The sequence below is a fragment of the Lissotriton helveticus genome, chromosome 2_1 (genome assembly GCF_964261635.1).
Source record: "Lissotriton helveticus chromosome 2_1, aLisHel1.1, whole genome shotgun sequence".
Lineage (NCBI taxonomy): Eukaryota > Metazoa > Chordata > Amphibia > Caudata > Salamandridae > Lissotriton > Lissotriton helveticus.
The window spans coordinates 1,332,446,104-1,332,465,153 of NC_136059.1; the positions used below are offsets into that span (position 1 = coordinate 1,332,446,104).

General features: G+C 48.2%; 1 protein-coding gene across 3 annotated transcripts in view; it reads right to left on the reverse strand.

Moving 5' to 3' along the window:
- CENPC (centromere protein C) overlaps window positions 1-19,050 on the reverse strand; it is a 1,220,926-nt gene that overhangs the window by 1,180,793 nt on the left and 21,083 nt on the right. For all 3 annotated transcript variants that reach the window (XM_078676246.1, XM_078676245.1, XM_078676249.1), the window contains exon 2: window positions 14,651-14,697. In XM_078676246.1, the coding sequence (XP_078532372.1) occupies window positions 14,651-14,684 (34 nt within the window). In that variant the 5' untranslated portion in view covers window positions 14,685-14,697. The remainder of the gene's footprint in view (window positions 1-14,650; window positions 14,698-19,050) is intronic.

A 19,050-nucleotide genomic window follows, 5' to 3' on the forward strand; every position in this document is an offset into this window, starting at 1 on the left:
GAGAAGAACGATTTTAGTTTTAATTTTCTACAGAATTCTAGTGCCTCTGTTTTTAGCTTGACAAAATTGGTGTGTCTTACTGGGACGAAGGAGAGTCCTTTCTCTAAGATACTTGTTTCCGCTGGAGTAAGAATTTTATTTGATAAATTGAAGATTGGTGATTGATTCGAAATTGGTGCTATTACCAATTCTTGTAGTTCTGTCTCCGCATCGACATTTCCCATGGCTGGTTGTATCGGGGGCGTTCGAGATTTTGTTGCTGGCCTCTTCCTAAAAAAGGCGCTGATGCCGGACCCGGTTGCTGTTGGAAGGAACCTCTTTTATTCGTATTCCTTCTCTGATTTCCTCCGTCGCTTTCGCTGCCACTCGAAGACGATGAAGTGTCGGAGAATGTAATGAATTTGTTGTTAGATCTCCCTTGATATTCCCCTAAGTATTTTCTCGAATCTGGTTTTGAGTAGAACTCTGGTTGCAGATATGGGTAGATTTTCTCTAGATTGAAGTTTTTTTTGTCTTTTTGGAACTGGTTTTCCTTCTGGTTGATGGTGAAGTCTTTAAATTCCAAAATATCCTTCTCCACTTTATCCAGTAGCGTTTTTGCATCTGTAATCAATTGATTTTGTTGTATTTCAGCTTCCAAGGTTTTGATTTCCTCTAGTTGTTGCATGGAAATCCTTTGGGCTGTTTCTACTGTTAGGACCATGAGGTCTCGGCTGCATTTGGTCTCGATGTAGCTATATCCTTTTTTATAGATGGGATCTTCCGTAAATATAACTGGGATATTTTTGATCTGTAATCCTCCCGGTATCGTACCGGCTCTCAAATGTTGGAGCAAGAAATGTCCATGTAAATCCGTACGGATTTGTTTCTTTCTTAATCTTAAGAGTTTATCTGTTTCATTTTGATTTATTGCAGATGTACTCAAAGTAACAGAAGTGAACAAAGGTGGTTTTTCCAGCAACTTTTTTATGTGTTTTTCACTATAAGCAAAAGTTTGATTCTCTGACATACTGTGTGTGGATCAACACTCAACAAACAATCTATTCTCTTTCTCCAAAACAAGAACTTACTTCACACACAACCTACTAATACAGCTCCACTCTACACTCTACTCCGGAATCCCAAAATTAGAGGTTAGTAGATTAGTCATTTTATTTTATTTCCTTTCTGCATTAGTTGCGTTAGGGCTGTGCTCTTGATTTCTTGTGTGTTTTGTAGAGTTTAGAGTAAGGATAGAATGATGGCAATGGATTTGAAAGGGGCAGTAATAGGTTGTTTTTGTAAGTAGTGGCTGTGTGCGCCTGTTAGGAGACATGGCTAAACAAGCATTTGCATTAGGAAAGTTTGAGCTATTGGTATTGTAAATGACAAATTTTGTATTTATGTGTTGGTTTTGAAAATAGCTAAATTAATAGCTTTGTCATTTACAATTCCAATAGTTTTAACTTATGCAAATGTGACACCTATAGCATTTGTAATGCAATATGTGTTGTATTTAAGTGACTTAGATGTATTGATATTACAAATAGCAATGGCTTTTATTTTTTTAAATAATTAATACTTAAATAAAAGGTATTGTAATTTATAATGGCAATAGCTTAAACTTTTGTAAATAACTTTTGTGAAGATTATGTTCAGTGTATTTTATTATTGTGACATTTGTAATAAAGCTTGAAACATTGAGAGAACATATTTGAACCAGTTGTTGTTGAATGGTTGCACAGATTGATGCTCTGGTGGTGCTGAGTGATGTTGTGGTGGTGACGAGTGATGCTGTGGCGTTCAGTGAAGCTGTGGTAAAGCACAGTGATATTGTGGTGCCCCTGAGTGATGCTGTGGTGGTGCTGAGTGATGCTGTGGTGATGCGATAGATAGATAGAGTGAGTGAGGGCGATGGATAGAGAGGGAGGGCGATAGATAGAGGGAGGGCGATAGACAGATAGAGTGAGGGCTATCTATCTGAGAGGGCGATAGATAAAAAGATTGATGGCGATAGATAGCGAGTGCGATAGATAGATAGAAAGATAGATAGATAGATAGTGAGTGAGGGCGATAGATAGAGTGAGGGCGATAGATGGATAGAGTGAGGGCGATAGAGAGATGGATAGAGTGAGGGCGATAGAGAGATGGATAGAGTGAGGGCGATAGAGAGATGGATAGAGTGAGGGCGATAGAGAGATGGATAGAGTGAGGGCGATAGAGAGATGGATAGAGTGAGGGCGATAGACAGATGGATAGAGTGAGGGCGATAGATAGATGGATAGAGTGAGGGCGATAGATGGATTGAGTAAAGTGAGGGAGATAGATAGAGATATAGAGAGATAGAGAGAGGGCCATAACAGCCCTGCTCAGAATGAAATGGGGTTCCAACTTCATGAACTATCACTTACTGGCTCTCCAAGGCCATTACTTTTCAGTGATCGTGATTGCAGCAAGCTCTTATTACAGGAGGGGCAGGCCCCAAAAAAAAAAAAGGTTGCACCACATGCAAAATTTAGGGCAAGTTGGCTAAGACGTAGCTTTAATGGGATTTAACAAGTGCCAGCCAATTCTATAGCAAAGAATGTCCCGGGGAGTATATTGCTCACTAAGCCACTGGAGTCAAGCTTTCCTGGCTGAAGAAGGCTGATAGCCAGAAACCGATCCTAGGATGCTGAGATTCCGGTCCAGGAAAGACCTGGCTTGGCAGTTCGGTCTGGACTGTTCCCATGAGGCACAGGGTCAAGACTGATTTGCATATGGCCATGTCTGAACTGGGGTGGCATGGTGAGCAAAATAATGATGGATTAAACCCAGATCTGTGACTGGGGGTGAATGTTTTGTCATTGTGCAACATTCCGTCCATCATCTTGTGTGTTTTTCCGGGGAGTATATTGAACAGGACACCTTCTCTGGAGAGCTGGACTCAGGGTAGGGGCACATGTCTTTACACGAAGAGGAGTTTTCCGCCCCAACAGTGGCCAGCTAACTTTTGTGAAGTGTCTGGTAGAGCACCGCACGCCAAGTTCAGCAATTTTCTTAGCTTTTAAACAGCCTGAGCTGGAAACTGAATTTTTTTTCCCCTCAAATCTGATAACTACGTAGGAGACACCAGACTAAGAGGTGTGTGAGGCATACATGGAAATTCGACATCCACAAATTACATTTTTGTAGTGGCCATGATTATAAAATCATGTTTGCTCATTCTTCGACACATGATTCAGAGTTCTAGACTAATACGGACAACCACAATAAATGTTCATCCAGTATTGAGATCAGATTCTGGATAGGGCAATCTGTACAAATATCTTCAAAGGAATAAGAAATTGTAAAAGAAAGTGCATAAATACAGTCAAGCCAGTGTGCATATTGCACTTGTCTGCTCAGTGGAGTAGTTTCTGTACGGAGGTGGTACCCTCTATTCAAAGGTGTAACTAGAGCCAAATTTCAGGGGGGGGGGGTGGAGCTGCAGGGGCTCTTAGAAGGGGTGAAACAACAGCAAGGCCTCATTAACATGCCGATGGTCTTTAAAAGAACTGTGAAGTACTCGGTGCGGCTGTGTGCGTGCCCGGGAGCGGTCTGTCTGAGCCCGGGCTGCCACACACGGCAGGGGAGGGGGGGGTACTGAAGCTCTTTCAGTCCAATGGGTGTTGCACGCCTGCCTCTATTACCTACCATTATCAGGCGAGCTATCTCACAGTTCTATGATGTTGATTGCCAGTAGCCCGTCAATATGTATTACACATTTGCCACACTATGAGTATATTTTCAAATTGTATTTCGGCTGCACAGCATGTGCCAAATGAAATAAAACAAAAAATAACAAACATACTTTAAATCAGAGAGATCAGAGAGCTATCTCACTGCCTTTTGGGAAGTTTTTTTTTTTTTTAAACTAACTAGATGGTATGTGTAGGAAGGTGTATACCTGACTATGGTTACCCCAGATTTTTTGCCTTGTGTTTAGCTGGTTTTCGACTTAGTTGGCGTGGGACCCTGCTATTCAGGGCCCAGGCTATCTGCTCTCTCTTTAAAATAGACTCCATGTACCCTAGGTGCATACCTAAATTGGATTGGGTCACCTTATCAGCCCCTGTACAGTGCACTATAGGTGCCCAGGGCATAGGTGCATCCAAGGCCTACCAGGGGATGCAGCATATCTTTTGCCACCCCTGGCTGGCCATCCAAACAGACACAACTGGCTGATCACTCAGCTGGGGCAAGGTCGTGTAATCACCCCTTGCTTAGATGTAGTATACCTATGTCTAAACCTATATCTGGACACATATAGACCTATAATTCACTCCTATGGCAGGCCTTTACAATCCTGGAGGCAGAGTGCTTAGTTTTATGTGAGATGGTGCTCTAGCATGAGCTGAGCCTGTCTGCAGTGTTCGGAACCATTTCCTTACTGCTGTTCCAGGATATTGCCATACCATATACTCTTAAGTGCATTATAATCCTCGCGGTTAATGCTAACTTTGGTCTGGCTTTATCAAAACATGTCGTGTTTGGTGTCATACACTTTGGAATACTACCCCCTCGCCAGTTCTGGCGACGGGGGTAGCATTCCACCCTTCTAGAGGGAAAAGACATATTACTTTACTTAAAACGCGGTTAATCCTAACCAGAGCCTCAGCATCACAAAATGGATGCTGCTGCCCCGACACAAGTCTGACCTCCTGCTGCTGACCGAAACTTGGCAGGGGAGGCCTGGACAAAGGGTTTCCTGTCACAGGGAGGTGCTACACCACCCCAGACAGGAGATAGTGGATTGGAGCAGGGAGGGTTGAAAGAAACTAGACACTGCCTGGGGCACACAAGGTGTCCCATGCAAAATCCAGTCAAACCGGTTCTCTCGGCATTGCTGTGGGGGTGGGGGGTGGGGGGGTCGGGGGAGTAGCAGCCTTTGATGTCTGGTGGTGTGAGACAAATGTTGGTGGGCGAGGCTTCCTTTCAAGTGGAGGGCGGGGGAGCAGGGGAGCAAGCGAGTAAGAGGGAACGAGCATATGGGGTGTGAGTAAGGCCAAGCGCGCGCCTGGCGAAGCGTCACGCTTCAGTAGACAACATGCATTGGGAGGAATCCGCTTGTTCAAGAGTGTTGTTTCCCCTACAATAGTTCAGAACTATAAATAGCTCGATCTAAAAAAGCAGGAGGTAAGCTTGTTTATCTGATCTGAGAATGTAAGATTTATATCGAAGATTACTCCTAGGTTCCTGGCTTTATGGACCAGTAGGAGAAGGAGGCTCCAGATGTTGGGGCCACTAGAACGTGTTCCAGTACGGGTCTTTCCAGAACAGGAGGACCTTAGTTTTCTCTGAATTCAATTTGTGGCAGTTTTCGCTCAACCATCTAACCACTGCGCTCATACAATTGTTGAAGCGTTTGGCAGTGTCTTCGACATTGCTTAAAACTGACCACAATTTGTATATCATCTGCATACAAAATTGTAGAAAAACCAAAGGATCTAATTAACCTGGCATGGGGGGGCAACATACATATCTCAGAGAGTGGAACTCAGAGAAGACCCCCGTGGAACGCCACAGGGCAATAAGAAGCACAGTGTGACTCATGATGTTGAAGACCAAGGATAAATCCAACATGATAACCGCAGCCTTCCCTCAGTTGTCCATGGCAGACCTGATCTCTCCAGTGGCGAATATCAAAGCAAACTCAGTACTGTGGTTCCTCCTGAAACTATACTGTGCATCATCCAATACTTCATTTTTATCTAAGAAGGTCATTAATTCAGAGTGGAGATGTCTTTCTAAGATTTTCACTGGCCTTGGTAGACATGATATAGTGAGGTAGCTTTTTGCTTCATTGGGGGGTTAAGAGAAGGTTTTTTTTTTTTTATCAATGGAAGAATGGATGCTTTTTTTCAACCAATGGGAAACTGTCCCATAAGAATGATACCATTCAGTAAAATGGTAAGGGGGGACTGCTACTGTACCTGCTATCTCATGGAGACTCTTCAGGAGACAAGGATCAGAAGGATCCCCAGACGTGCTGATTTCAATTAGTTTAGTCAATTCATCTTCTTATCTTCCTTCATAAGCGAAAATTCCATGAGCTGACTCTACCTGGGACCTAAAGGTTCCGTTTTGAACCCAGCAGGAATGATATTGCAGCTAGAGGCGAATTTGTAGTACACTTCCTCTACTTTAGTTTTGAAGAATTTCACCAGTTCAGCGCATAGGGATTGACTTGGAGTCATGAACTTGGTGATGTTGAGGCTGGAGAGAGTTTTAACTGTAGTAAATAATTACTTGGTAGAATTTTTTGATAAAGTGATTGTCGCGGTTAAACAGTATGTTTTCTCTGAGATAATCATGTTTTATATTCTTGGATGAGTAGCTTGTATTCGTTTCTTTCATTCAGGATATAATGCATGTCTTCATGCTGTTGAGTTTTCAAATATGCATGTACATGTCCCAAAGGGTTACATTTTCAAAGCACATGCTACTTTGGGCACCGGGGTCCCCTACCCAGGGTGGGAAAACAGATGGCTGATTGTAGACTGAAGCCTTCCCCACTCCCAGCTTTATTAAAAGACCTGGCCCAGTTCCAATCTGTACGGAGGCAAGATCTAATCTACATCAGCTTGCAGGACCACATCCAACAATGTCACTGATAAAAGATAAGATGATCCCATGTCCTCAGTTTCTGAAAGGAGGTCACATTTAAATCACACCAGAAAATCTGCTAGATTAGTACCCTCATCAATTGGGAAACAGATTCCGTTCTCATCTTTACTGGGAGATACGACACACTGTCCATAACTAAATGTTAGGACTCTTTTAAAAAACTAGGCAGGGGGCAATTCCCATCCAGATTCTTAAACCAAGTGACAGGAACAACAAGCACTCATGTTTAATCTTCATATGGGGCGTGGCTAGCAGCCGATGAGAGCGGACGCAGCCTAGTGAGGCTCCCGACCCTCGGCCCGCTTATCCGAATTGCATCCGGAACCAGACGTGGAATCCCCGTGAAATTCGGGTCGATTCCACGTTTCCCATCTGAGCCTGCTCCGGTCGAGTGGCTAACCGGCAGACCAGCCACAAACAGCACTGCGAGCTGCGGAGTGCCCGGGAACGACGCAGCTCAAAATGGCGACGGGGAGCGGCTGACGACTGCAAACTATCGTCGGCGGGGACCCGGAACACCACTGCGCAGAGCCTACAGACCGGTGAGTGGAGGATTGCCCCCGAGAAGCGCCCCTGCGGCAGCGGACCCTGAGGGAGCGTGTGCAGAGCCCAGACGACCTGCAGGGACTCCGGCCCCGCAGGACCCGAAAATGTACGCCCCGGCTTCTGGGCCTACAGCCCCTCTGGTGGTGGCGCGTCGGCGCTTGGGGGAGCAGTGTGGGCGGAGCCTCGGGCGGGGGAACCGGAGAGCCCACGTCAGCGGCGGGACTTCATCGAGGGACTGCCGTGGCACAGGGACGGCAGCACCGGACGGCTGCGGGGAGGCCCGACGGAGAGAGAGCAGCGGGGGAAGGTGCACGGGGCCTGCCCGGGGAGCCGACTGCCTCGACTCGGGGAAGGCTGGTGGAGGACCCGGATCACCCCAGTGAGACACTGCTCAGCTGGGTGGGAAGCCCTGTGTCCTGGTTCTGAGCCCGGCTGCCCTGCGGGCGCGCTCACGTGTTCCGCTCCCGGGGGCTCCCGAGGCAGGAGGCGGGACTCGGTGCCCTGCTTCGACCTAGAGGTGCGCTCGGCCCAGCACTAGCCGACGGGGCGATACACCAGAGAAGAGGTGCGTTGGCAGACGAGAGCCCAGCCACCCTCGGAAGCTCTACACCCAGACAAGGGCCTCGGGGCCTCCAAACAAGGGGGATGTATCAACCGGCTGGCGCCCCTATACCGGACCAATGTGAAGCCTAGGCGGTAGGCGGCAACGGGGACCGACTACTCCCGTCCCGGAGCGACGACCCGACTCCCCAGCGATGGGGTCAGCTCCCGCCAGGGAGCGCGAATGAACGTTCGGAGGCCCTGGGAGGCAGCCAAAGGCGCAAACGACCACAGAGGGAGGCGGCCTACAGGAGAAGTACCCCGGGACGCTGCTCTAGAGCCCAACCTGCACGAAAACGAAGACCGGACCACAGCTGGGCTTCCTCACTGAGAAGAGCGACCGCGGATACCCCTACTGCTCCACTGCGGGGGAACGCGCAGTCACAGCGACTGGGCCCCAGAGACGCGACGGCCACCGCCAACAGGGGAACCCCGACCACGCAGAACGCGGGACGCTGCTCCCTGGACGGCGCCTACTCCTACTTGGGACCACGAACCGACCACCTGCTGAGTGAACTACCTGTTTCGTCCTGCCCAGGCTGAACTGGCTAATACACCGGAGGTGTCATGGGGAAACCGCGAGGACCCAAAGGTGATGGGGGCCCAGCCACGGAGGCCTCTGAAGACGCGCAACAGCCCCACTCAGAGTTGCAACTGATGCAAGACAAAATCCTAGAAGCTATTGCAGCCACGAAGGACGCTCTACATCAGGACATTGCTCAAGTATCGACGGGCCTGGGGCTCCTGAGAGCTGACCATGGGAAACTAGCTGATAGGGTCAAGGAAGCGGATATCACTTTAAAAGACATTGTGCCAGGACAAAAAGCATTGGAAGGAAGGCTCACGGATGCCCTGGACCGCATCCAAACACTGGAGAGGAGAGCAGGGGATGCAGAAAATCGCAGCCGTCTAAACAATGTACGTCTAGTGGGCCTTCCGGAGAAAAAAGAAGGGACGGACATCATGGGTTACTTAGACAACTGGCTGTGAACAGTGGTGGCCCCGGAGGGGCTGTCCCCCTTCTTCACATTAGAGCGAGCACACCGTGTACCTGCCAGGCCCCCGAAACCGGGTCTACCCCCACAACCGGTGGTGATCAAATTACTCCACTACAGAGACGGGCTTCTGCAGCGTGCGAGGGAAGCGGGACCATTCCAGGTCGATAATAGTAAAGTCACGTTGTTCCCGGATTACACCTTCGAAACTCAAAAGCTACGAGCCTCGTTCCTATCCATTAAAAAAGAACTACGTACGGAGGGGCTGCAATACTCGCTTTTGTTCCCGGCTAGGCTCCGAATTTCGATCGATGGGAAAGCTTTGTTCTTCACGTCATCAGCGGAGGCATGGTCCTGGTGGGACACTTACAAGGCTGGAACGGATGGGGCCCGCTTCAGAGCGGAGGAGGAATTCCAACAGAGCACCGTGCGACGATCCAAACGGCTCCGGAAACGTGGACAACACCGGAAAAAAACGACGGAGTCTCAAACAGGAGAGGAGCGGAAAGCGGCACTGCAAGCGGTGAAGGAGGTCTCGGGTGTGGTATCGACGCCGCCGGAGAGGGAATCGATCTCGGAGGAAGGAAGAACGGGCTCGGAAACTGAACTATCAGAAGTGGACAGTACAAGGGGTCCGACAGTAACGCCACAAACCGCGGAAGAAATCTTCGGCAGCTGAAACAGAGACGTGGGGGGACTGGCTGCAACAGTCTGGCTGGTATGGCGTGTGCGACCACTTGAGCAGGCAGCCGTGAGACTGGACTGACGTGAGTCTGGATGTATATTGAGGGGCGGGGGAACAGGGAGGCGACTGAACGTAGCGGAAGCTAGTACACGCGCCCAGAGGCCCATAAGGCCACCGCAGTACAGACTGCAGAGTAGGAAGTTTTGAGAGCACGTTGCTCACTTGTTTGGATGGGGGTAACTCTTTTGCAGTTAGGTCCTGTTCTAGGGGGGAGGGAGACTAGAGAAGTTGGGGTAACTCAGGGCAGGGACTGGGGAGGGGCTGAACTGGGAGGGAACAGAGCGCAGAGGGAGGTGGGGACGCAGTTTTTGGGAACGGGCGGGAATAGTGTCATACCTGGTGTCTGGCCACTGTTGGACATGGCCCAAGACCGACCACATCGGGATGATGGATAGTGTGGGGTCGTTAAACTGTGTGTCCTGGAATGTGCGAGGTCTGAATTCAATGACAGAGACACAAAATTCATTCTTACCGTGTCCGCAGAGGGGTTCACATTGCCTTTCTGCAGGAGACTCATCTCACTAAAAAGGAAGGGGCTGCACTACAAAGGAGGTGGAGGGGTCACCTGTACTACACCACATATTCAGCGTTTGCCAGGGGGGTACTCATTTGGATTCGGGCCGGCGTCCCCTTCCAGGTGACTAGGCACACTGTAGACCCAGAGGGGCGATTTGTAGCAGTCGAAGGCTTGCTCAGGGGCCGCGATATTGCACTCTGTGGCATTTATGCACCGAACGCTGAGCAGGCATCATATTTCACTAAACTATCCAGGCTATTAGCTACATATTTCGCTGGACCGGTACTGATGGGGGGGGGGGACTTCAACTCTATTGAGGACACCACCTTGGATAGATCACACCCACCACTGCATGCTTCCCCAGTACACAGATTGGCGAAACACAGATCGAACTGGCAGGAGAAGTGGGACCTGACTGATATATGGCGAGTACAACACCCTACAGAGAGGGACTATTCCTTCTACTCCGGCATGCACGACCTCCACGTCCGTATTGATGCATTCCTATGCTCCCAGCAGGTAACGCCGATGGTTGCCCGGACAGAATATCTAGCACGCACAATATCGGATCACAACCCCTTACTACTCACACTAGCCTGGATGAACGGGATTACGCCGATCCCGACGTGGCGACTCCAGCCAGATACGCTGGATGACCCTCCGTTCAGTGCAGCCTTAGAAGTCAGAATCTCACAATACTTTGCAGAGAATGAGGAGACTACCTCCTCCAGAGCCGCTGAATGGGATGCATTCAAGGTAGTGGTGAGGGGACACTGTATAGGGAAATTTGCGGGTGCACGACGGACGTTAGTTGACGACTTAGACAAGGCTGAACGAACATTGAGAGATGCAGAGAAGGCGCGACCCAACCACCCCGAACTGCAAGATAGGGTATGCACAGCGCGGGAGGCGGTGGCAGTGGAGGTAGAGCGCCTACGCAGCTTTGATTACAAAGCTTATTTGACTAAGGCTCTTGCTGAGGGGGATAAGACAGGGGCACTCCTAGCCTGGCTGGCCAACCCCAATAGGGGCAATACCCCGATACTGTCCCTGAAAGGATTGGGAGGGGAGGTGTACATCACCCAACCGGACATATTGAGGTGCTTTAGTGAATACTACGGCAGGCTGTATGGGAAGAGCTTGGAGACCCGAACCGAGGCGATAGACGCCTTGTTAACGGAGATCCAGCTGCCTCAACTAGAAGAGGAACACGCTAAAGCCATCGGGGGCCCGATCGACCTCGCGGAAATCAGAGGGGCCATAAAAAGAATGGCGCGTAATAAAACACCAGGAATGGATGGGCTACCTATCGAATTTTACGGGAAGTATGTAGATTTACTGGCCCCAAGGCTACGAATAATATATAGTGAAGCCAAAGAGAAGGGCGAGTTGCCCCAATCGATGCGCGAGGCGATCATGATTCCCCTGATAAAACCGCGTAGAGATAGCTCAGATCCAGCTTCGTATCGACCGTTGTCAATGCTGACGACGGACTATAACATTTTAAGCACAATCCTAGCCACAAGACTAATAGCCCATATGCAGGGTCTGATTCATAGAGACCAATCGGGCTTCATTCCCACTATAAACACATCCCACAACATTCGCAGGCTGCTTAGACTAATAGCGGATCCGCCGCCGACCGCAAGAGCCCCTATGGTGCTGTCGGTTGACATAGAAAAGGCTTTCGATAGCCTGCAATGGGATTACCTCTATAAAGTGATGCAGTGTTTTGGTCTGGGAGAGGGTTATATACAATGGACCAAGGTAATCTATGCCTCGGCAGGCGCTAGGGTGAGAGTGGGAGCTTTGATATCGGACCGATATGAGGTGCACAGGGGAACAAGGCAAGGGTGTGCACTTTCTCCCCTATTATTTGCTCTTGCGATGGAGCCGTTTGCGACAATGGCTAGAAGAGGTGATTCTTACTGCGGACTAGAGGCTGGAGGGATCCACCACTATATATCGCTGTACGCAGACGACCTTCTGTTGTTCCTCGATAATGCCGAAGAGGCGGTGAAGGGTGCGGAGGACCTACTGGCGAGATTCGGAGGAATCTCAGGCTTAAACGTGAACTGGGCGAAAACTTGCCTCTTTCCGCTCCGGAAGGCGGAGAAGTGTCCATTGACCAATCTCAACCTACGCTGGGAACCTAACTGTCTGCACTATCTCGGGGTTTACATCTACCACGAACCCGCAAACCTATTGGACGGTAATATTGGTCGATGTATTAGAGCGCTGCAGGGCAATATGTCCTTCTGGGCTACCCTCCCACTATCCATGACGGGCCGAGTATCCCTACTTAAAATGATCGCCCTGCCACGATTGTTGTACTTTTTTAGGACCCTCCCAGTGTGGATACCGGGAGAAATGTTCAAACGCCTAAACTCTAGCATAGTGACCTTCCTATGGGGGACAGGCAGGCGGAGAATAGCTTTGGCGACTCTCACTCGCCCGAAGAACGAGGGGGGATTGGCGGTCCCTGACTTCGAGCTCTATTACCTGGCGGCACAACTGCAGTTCTTCACGCAGGAGGTGGGAAGGGTATATAGAGGTCCGGAACTAGAGAGAGACGCTGGTACCCCCGCCATGTGTTAGCGTATATAGCTCTGCAGCAGAAACTGATACTCAGAGAGCTGACCCAAGAAGAAAGGACGCTGAGGCTATGTTGGAACCGCATGCAAAAGCGCGCCGGTCCTGGGCACCCGTATGCGCCTGAGATCCCAATAGGTATGATAACGGCGCTCCCACATGGAGGAGACTGGTCGAACCTCCAATTTTGGGAGGAGGCTGGGCTACAGATGGTGGGAGACCTTTATACCGACGGAGTGTTGACACCTTACCAGAATCTGCAGGAGCAATACGATCTCCCACGAGGAGACTATTTACTGCACGCGGCAGTAGTGAGGACTATACAGGCACATTGGGGGGAGGGACTGATTGAACCCAAAACATCACCGGCGTGCCAATACACGATGATGGCAGCAGGGACGTTCAAGGCCGTTACGTGCCTTTACTCCAGAATGCACACGGAGAATATGCCACCTCTAACGCGCCTCAAAACACAATGGGAGACTGACCTACAGAAAGAAATCCCAGATACAACATGGTCCCAATTGGTTCAGAGGGCTAGGAAGAGCACCAGAAACGCCCGCTTCCAATTAATACATCTTTACATTCTACATAGGGCCTACCTCACCCCGAATAAAATAGCACAATACTTTGGCGCGGAGGACGCAGCATGCCCCAGATGTGCGCTACTAGGTGCAGACTTATTACACATGCTAAGAGGCTGTCCACAGTTACAAGAATACTGGAGAGAGGTGGGGGACACCCTGAACGGGGTAACAGATAGAGACTTGAACTATGACAGTGCGGTTGCACTCTTACACTGGTTTCCACACACACGCAAAACCAAATTATCTAGTAAATTTATTGACATGGGCCTACTTATTGCAAAAAGGGAGCTCACCAAGGGGTGGAAATCAAAGGCAGCACCGACGCACCAGAAATGGCGGAACGAATTTCTGAAATGGGCCACAGCAGAGAGCACAATTAGGTACCAACTGGCCAGGCGTAAGGCGGCTGAGAAAGCTCAGGAAGCAGCACTAGCATGGGAGATCCTAGTCCAGGCTCTTAGGGACAGTGCAGTAGAGAGTGAAGAGGAAGAGGAAATGGTAGACCCAGGGGCCCCAGGGGAGGCGGTTCTAGTCCCAGCACAAACACCGGACACACACACCCAATAATTGACTTCAAAATCCTAAGACTACCAACACAACTGAGTATGCGAACACCGAACACAAGCACAGACACCAGGGGGGGGAAGATGTACTAACCCAGTTATGACAGGGGGTTCACCGACCCACTGCTGGACAATGGGGAGGAGAAGGTTTTTCAAAATTAAAAGCGGAGAGCGGTGGACTGCTCCAGGAGATTTGGAAAGTATTCTTAATGCTCAATCGCCGCCCGGCCTCCGGGATGCGGGTTGTAAGGCTGTGTACACAATGACTGGACATAGCGAAGGTGTTTAAGGTCCCGCACAAATTTCTTGCATGTATGTTGTATACCTAACATTGAACTCTGCAATAAAAATTGTTTTACAAAAAAAAAAAATGTTTAATCTTCATATAATTAGATATAATAGAATTAAATTAAGATCTCTTAAATTATAAATATTGTATCTACTAGAGCCATCAGTACTATATTTGCACAGCAACTAAGATTTGCATGATGTACAGTATGAACCATAAAAAGATGGAGCTACACGTCTCAGCTGAACTGGTGAAACACTGAATCATAATGCAAAACAGTGGAAATCAGACCCATTTTGGTCCCCAGGCTTATATAAAATGTGAAAAGTAAAATGGGTACCCCAATCAACCCTTGACGGCTTGGGTAGTATCAAATAAGCAGGTAAGCGTGCCAGCAAGGGATTGCTGGCACGCTTAAATGCCTATATAACATGTGGCCTAAATATTTGGTTATTTTGCATTCCATTGATTATGTGCTGCTTAACATATCACAACATAAAAAAGGCAAAAGACATAGATGTGCTGTTGACAACACTGGCAACCCAACTGTACCAAGCAAACTTTAAACAAAATAAATACGACCAATTACCTTTCAGTTTGCAGGTATCTTGTCTTGTATTCATTCCTGAATCGGTTCTGAAAGGTGTAAAACCAAAAATCAAGTACTTCGTTTACACTTTATTTTTTCAATATTTACAATCCACTGACTTTAAAGGCAATTAACACACATATGGCAGATATAATGGGCTAATGCTATTGATTCCCTACATTCACTAGTAACAATGACGACGTAAGAACACTAACAATGGTCAGTTTAACTTCAAGAGATGTATCCAAATACTTGGTCACACATATTGGGATACTTTGGAGTTTCAGCAGATGACACCCTACTGATGGTTTATTTAGAGGAAGGTAGTCGTCAGGCTCTTGTACTTTGTGCTCCTCCAGTCATTCTCCTCTCACACCTAGCCATTCTTGGCTTGAGACCTCACTGTAAGTTTTCACATCTTTGGGCTTGTATGCGGCTGTGAGACGTTTTGGCTGCGATTACCACCGGTAGTTCATCTGAGCCCCACTGGGGGAGACTTAAAGGTCTACATTAATGTCTTTTAAAAGGCACAATATATAGCTGATCAGTGGGATACTGACCTTTTTGAGGATTGTGTGCAGTCAATTACCGATTGGTTGGTGATATCCCCACATATGCATCTAAGGAGCTCCCATAAGTCTATTACAAAATTATTCTAAATAACTGAAGAAAAATCCAAAACCTTAACGTGGAAAGTAATTTTATTAGTGTCATATCCCACATGCATTTCAGATGCTCCAGGCCAACAGGTTCCCACAAAAGCACTGAAACACTCATTTTGGATGTAGGTTAAGACAGTAACGCGTTAAGAGGATGGACTTAATTTTCAGTTTGGAACATAAAATAGTCTCCTTAATTGGGTTCCTACATAAGAGATTTTGGTTATCATTGAGGTCCCAAAGAATAAGACATGAAATATATGGTCTACATCAAGGGCTACTTAAGTCCTAAGGGTACTCCTTTTATTTTAATCTTGCCATGGATAATGCTCAATATTAGAAACAATTATCTGTTACCCATGGCAATTTAATATCTCCGGAAAATAGCCCCTCTCCCCTATTTCCCACCTTTTTCCACTTCAGTCGAACCAGGGAATGCGCCAAAAGCCGTGTAGACCTGAAAACACTAGAGAAAAGCTCTTCATTATAGAGCCCAATCAAGGGGGCCCGTTGGGTATTGAACCACCCAACCATCATGAAGCACAACCCGAAGATGAAGCCTGCCAACTTAGTGGGTGAAGCTCTGTGCATACATCATTGAAAAGGCAATTCATTCTTTTTATAACAGCCAGAAACTGATCTAAACTCTCCCTCCACAAGTAAGCCACATCGTAAAGAAGGATCAAGTAGGTAGGCAGCAACTTCCCTTAACCCCTTCCATACTGATGACAGCCGGGAGCTGTCATGACCGCACCCGCGATTGGAATGTGCCGCACAGGCGCAGAATCGCGGCCGCGCCCAAGGGGTTAAGCCCTCTCAGGAATTTAGCTTGTTCTTTGGAGACCCTCCCGCCCACAGTATCCACAGCAAGTTTTCAGTGTCTTAATATCACAAACGAGGTATTTTCACTCACCGGAGAGGTAGTCCATCTGTTGGCTCATTATAGCAGTGCAAACTTTCCCAGCTCAAGAATGACCCTTTGGGAGTTCCCACTGATCCAGTCTTCTTCGCATTTTCATTTGGTTCACTTCCCGCTCGGCCCTGGTGGTACCCGGATGCACCAGGGTTGACGCGCTAGTTGTTTACGCATCAGAAATCATTTAAGGCACACTGGAGTGGGTGCGCAGCATGGGAGCCAAAGGCAAAGCCTGTCTGCACCCGTGGGCGCCCGGAGCGCGACCAGCGCCAGAACCCCTGGCCGTTTAAAATCCGGAATGTACAGCAGACAGCAGTTGCTGGACCTAGATTCAGGTTCATGCAGACGGCATGATATGGTTCTGCAAGACAAGAACTTAGGTGAGCTTGCCTGCCCAAAATGCTTTTGTTGGCTGAGTCTAGCCACTACCAACAGCCTTGACCAAGCAGGGAGGAAGGGGAGACTCTTGAATGCTGGGAGGCCAGAAGCTCTGAGGGACAGAGATGTGGGAGATACACTTAATAACCCCCCCAAGGCAAGACCTTTTCAGAGGCATAAAGCTAGCCCAGGAACAGCATATACAATGCGTTCTGTTGAATGTACGGTCTGTAGGGAGGCACAAATATCAGATTTAAGATCCGATTCAAAACACAATATAATTTTTCTAACGGAGACCTGGACAGATAATGCCTCCAGTCCAGACTGGAATATAATGCTACCGAAGGGCTATGCAGTCAACCTCACAGGACAGGGAGGAAGGTAGAGGAGGGGATATAACGATAATCTAACGGGATCATTTAAAGCTGCGAGTAGAAGCCATCCTAGAGTTACCGGCGGAAGCGCTGTACTTCGCCATTAATTTAAATAACTCTTAACTTCCAGGGACTTCTGATTTACCACCTGCCTGGCCCTAGGGCCTCGTTTTTGCAGGCACTGACACATCTGGAGTCTTATATAGACTCCCATCCTTTTATAATTCTCTGGGATTTTAACTATCACCTGGAATTAATTAATAATCTAGACACAGGCAGACTACTAGACAATCTGGCAGCCTTTGGCTTTAGCCAGCTAGTCATGGAACCCACCCATCAGGCAGGCCACACTTTGGATGGCATTTTTTCTAATAACGCAGATATCAGCATGTCCATAGTGAGAGCCCTCCCATGGTCAGACCACAAAGCGGTCTATTTTTACATCAGGGTCATGCTGCCAATTTACCAAACTCAAACGAAAGTAGTGAAGGTAAAGACCAGACACTGGAACAAAGTTCAAGCTGACGATCTAGGAACAGCCCTTGATCAACTTCCCATCTCGCTTGTTAAGGACAATAATGAGGCAGCATCTAGGTTCAATGAATGGCTCCTGACAGCAGCTGACTGTGTGCCGCCTGAAAAATGGGTGACAGTCAAGAGACTAAAGCCTTCGTCATCCTGGTACAGTTCGGAGCTGAAAGGCTTAAAAGTAAACTGCAGGAAAGCGGAGTGTCTGCGGAGACAAGATTATAGCAAAGATAAGAAAATAATCTAGAACCTTGCTCTCCAACAGTATAAAGAGGCAATTATTGCCGCAAAAAGACCATTCTACACCACCAAGATTGAGGAAGCTGGGAATTCCTCTAAGGAACTTTTTAAAACGGTTACTCTGCTCTCTAAATCTCAGCAGGCAAATACGTTTCAACCAGACCAAGGTATGTGCAATAAACTGGCTTGATACTTCCAGAATAAGGTCAAAGTAATCTATGATGACCTCCTGAATACCCGAATGGGCCCAGACAAGCCAGATCAATCACTGGCAGAGGCGGGTAAAACATGTTCTAGGCTAGTAAGCTTCCCAGCAATCACAAACGAGGAGGTATGTAAACTTCTCGTCTCTATAAAATCGGGCTCACCCAAAGACCCATGCCCTCCCATTATCATGCATCTCTGGCGGCAAGGAGAATTGGAGAGGAACTGACTCCTTTGATTAACCAAGGGCTGGAGTTGGGTAGCTACTCAATTTGCTGGAAGAAAGCTACGATTAGGACAATCTTAAAAAAAAAAAAAACACCCTAGGCCCCTTGTAGCCCAAGAACTATCGCCCGATTGCTGGTCAGCCTATAGCAGCTAAACTTTTGGAGAAGTTGGTAAATAAGGTACTGGCTGAGTACATGGATAACAACAATCTGCTGGAATCAACTCAGCATGGTTTTCGATCATACCACTCAAAAGAATCTGCATTGATTGTAGCGGCTGAGGAGATCCGAGGAATAGTGGAAAGGGGAGGCAGGGCAGTCCTCGTACTATTAGACCTGTCAGCAGCTTTTGAGACCATGAACCACACGGTGTTAGTGCAGCAGCTGCAGGAGGAAGGGGTCGAGGGCTTAGCTTTGTCCCTCCTCTCATCGTTCTTGGAGAGGAGGGAGCAGAGTCTGTATTGGGAGGGCATAAAGTCAGACAGCTTCCATCTGCCCTGTGGGGTGCCACAGGGATCAGCCTCATCACCAAAGATGTTCAACATCTATGTCATTCCCCTGGCCAGACTTATCAGGAAGCATGGTTTCGACCTGGTGTCATACGCAGATGATTCCCAACTTATAATCTCGAGAGTTAAACAGCCTGAAGACACAGCCATCAGGTCTCATGCCTGTCTTGCTAAAAATCATTACTGACAAGACGGAGGTCATTGAGTTTGGTCAGGGAAGACCCCTGTGGAATGACTCCTGGAGGCCAGTGAGAGCAGGAGAATGCCCCAGCCCTGTACCCAAGGTCAGGAACCTCAGTGTTATTTTTTGCAGCCAGTTAAACTTCTCCGCTCGGGTAAACAGTCTTACCTCTTCCTGCTTTTTC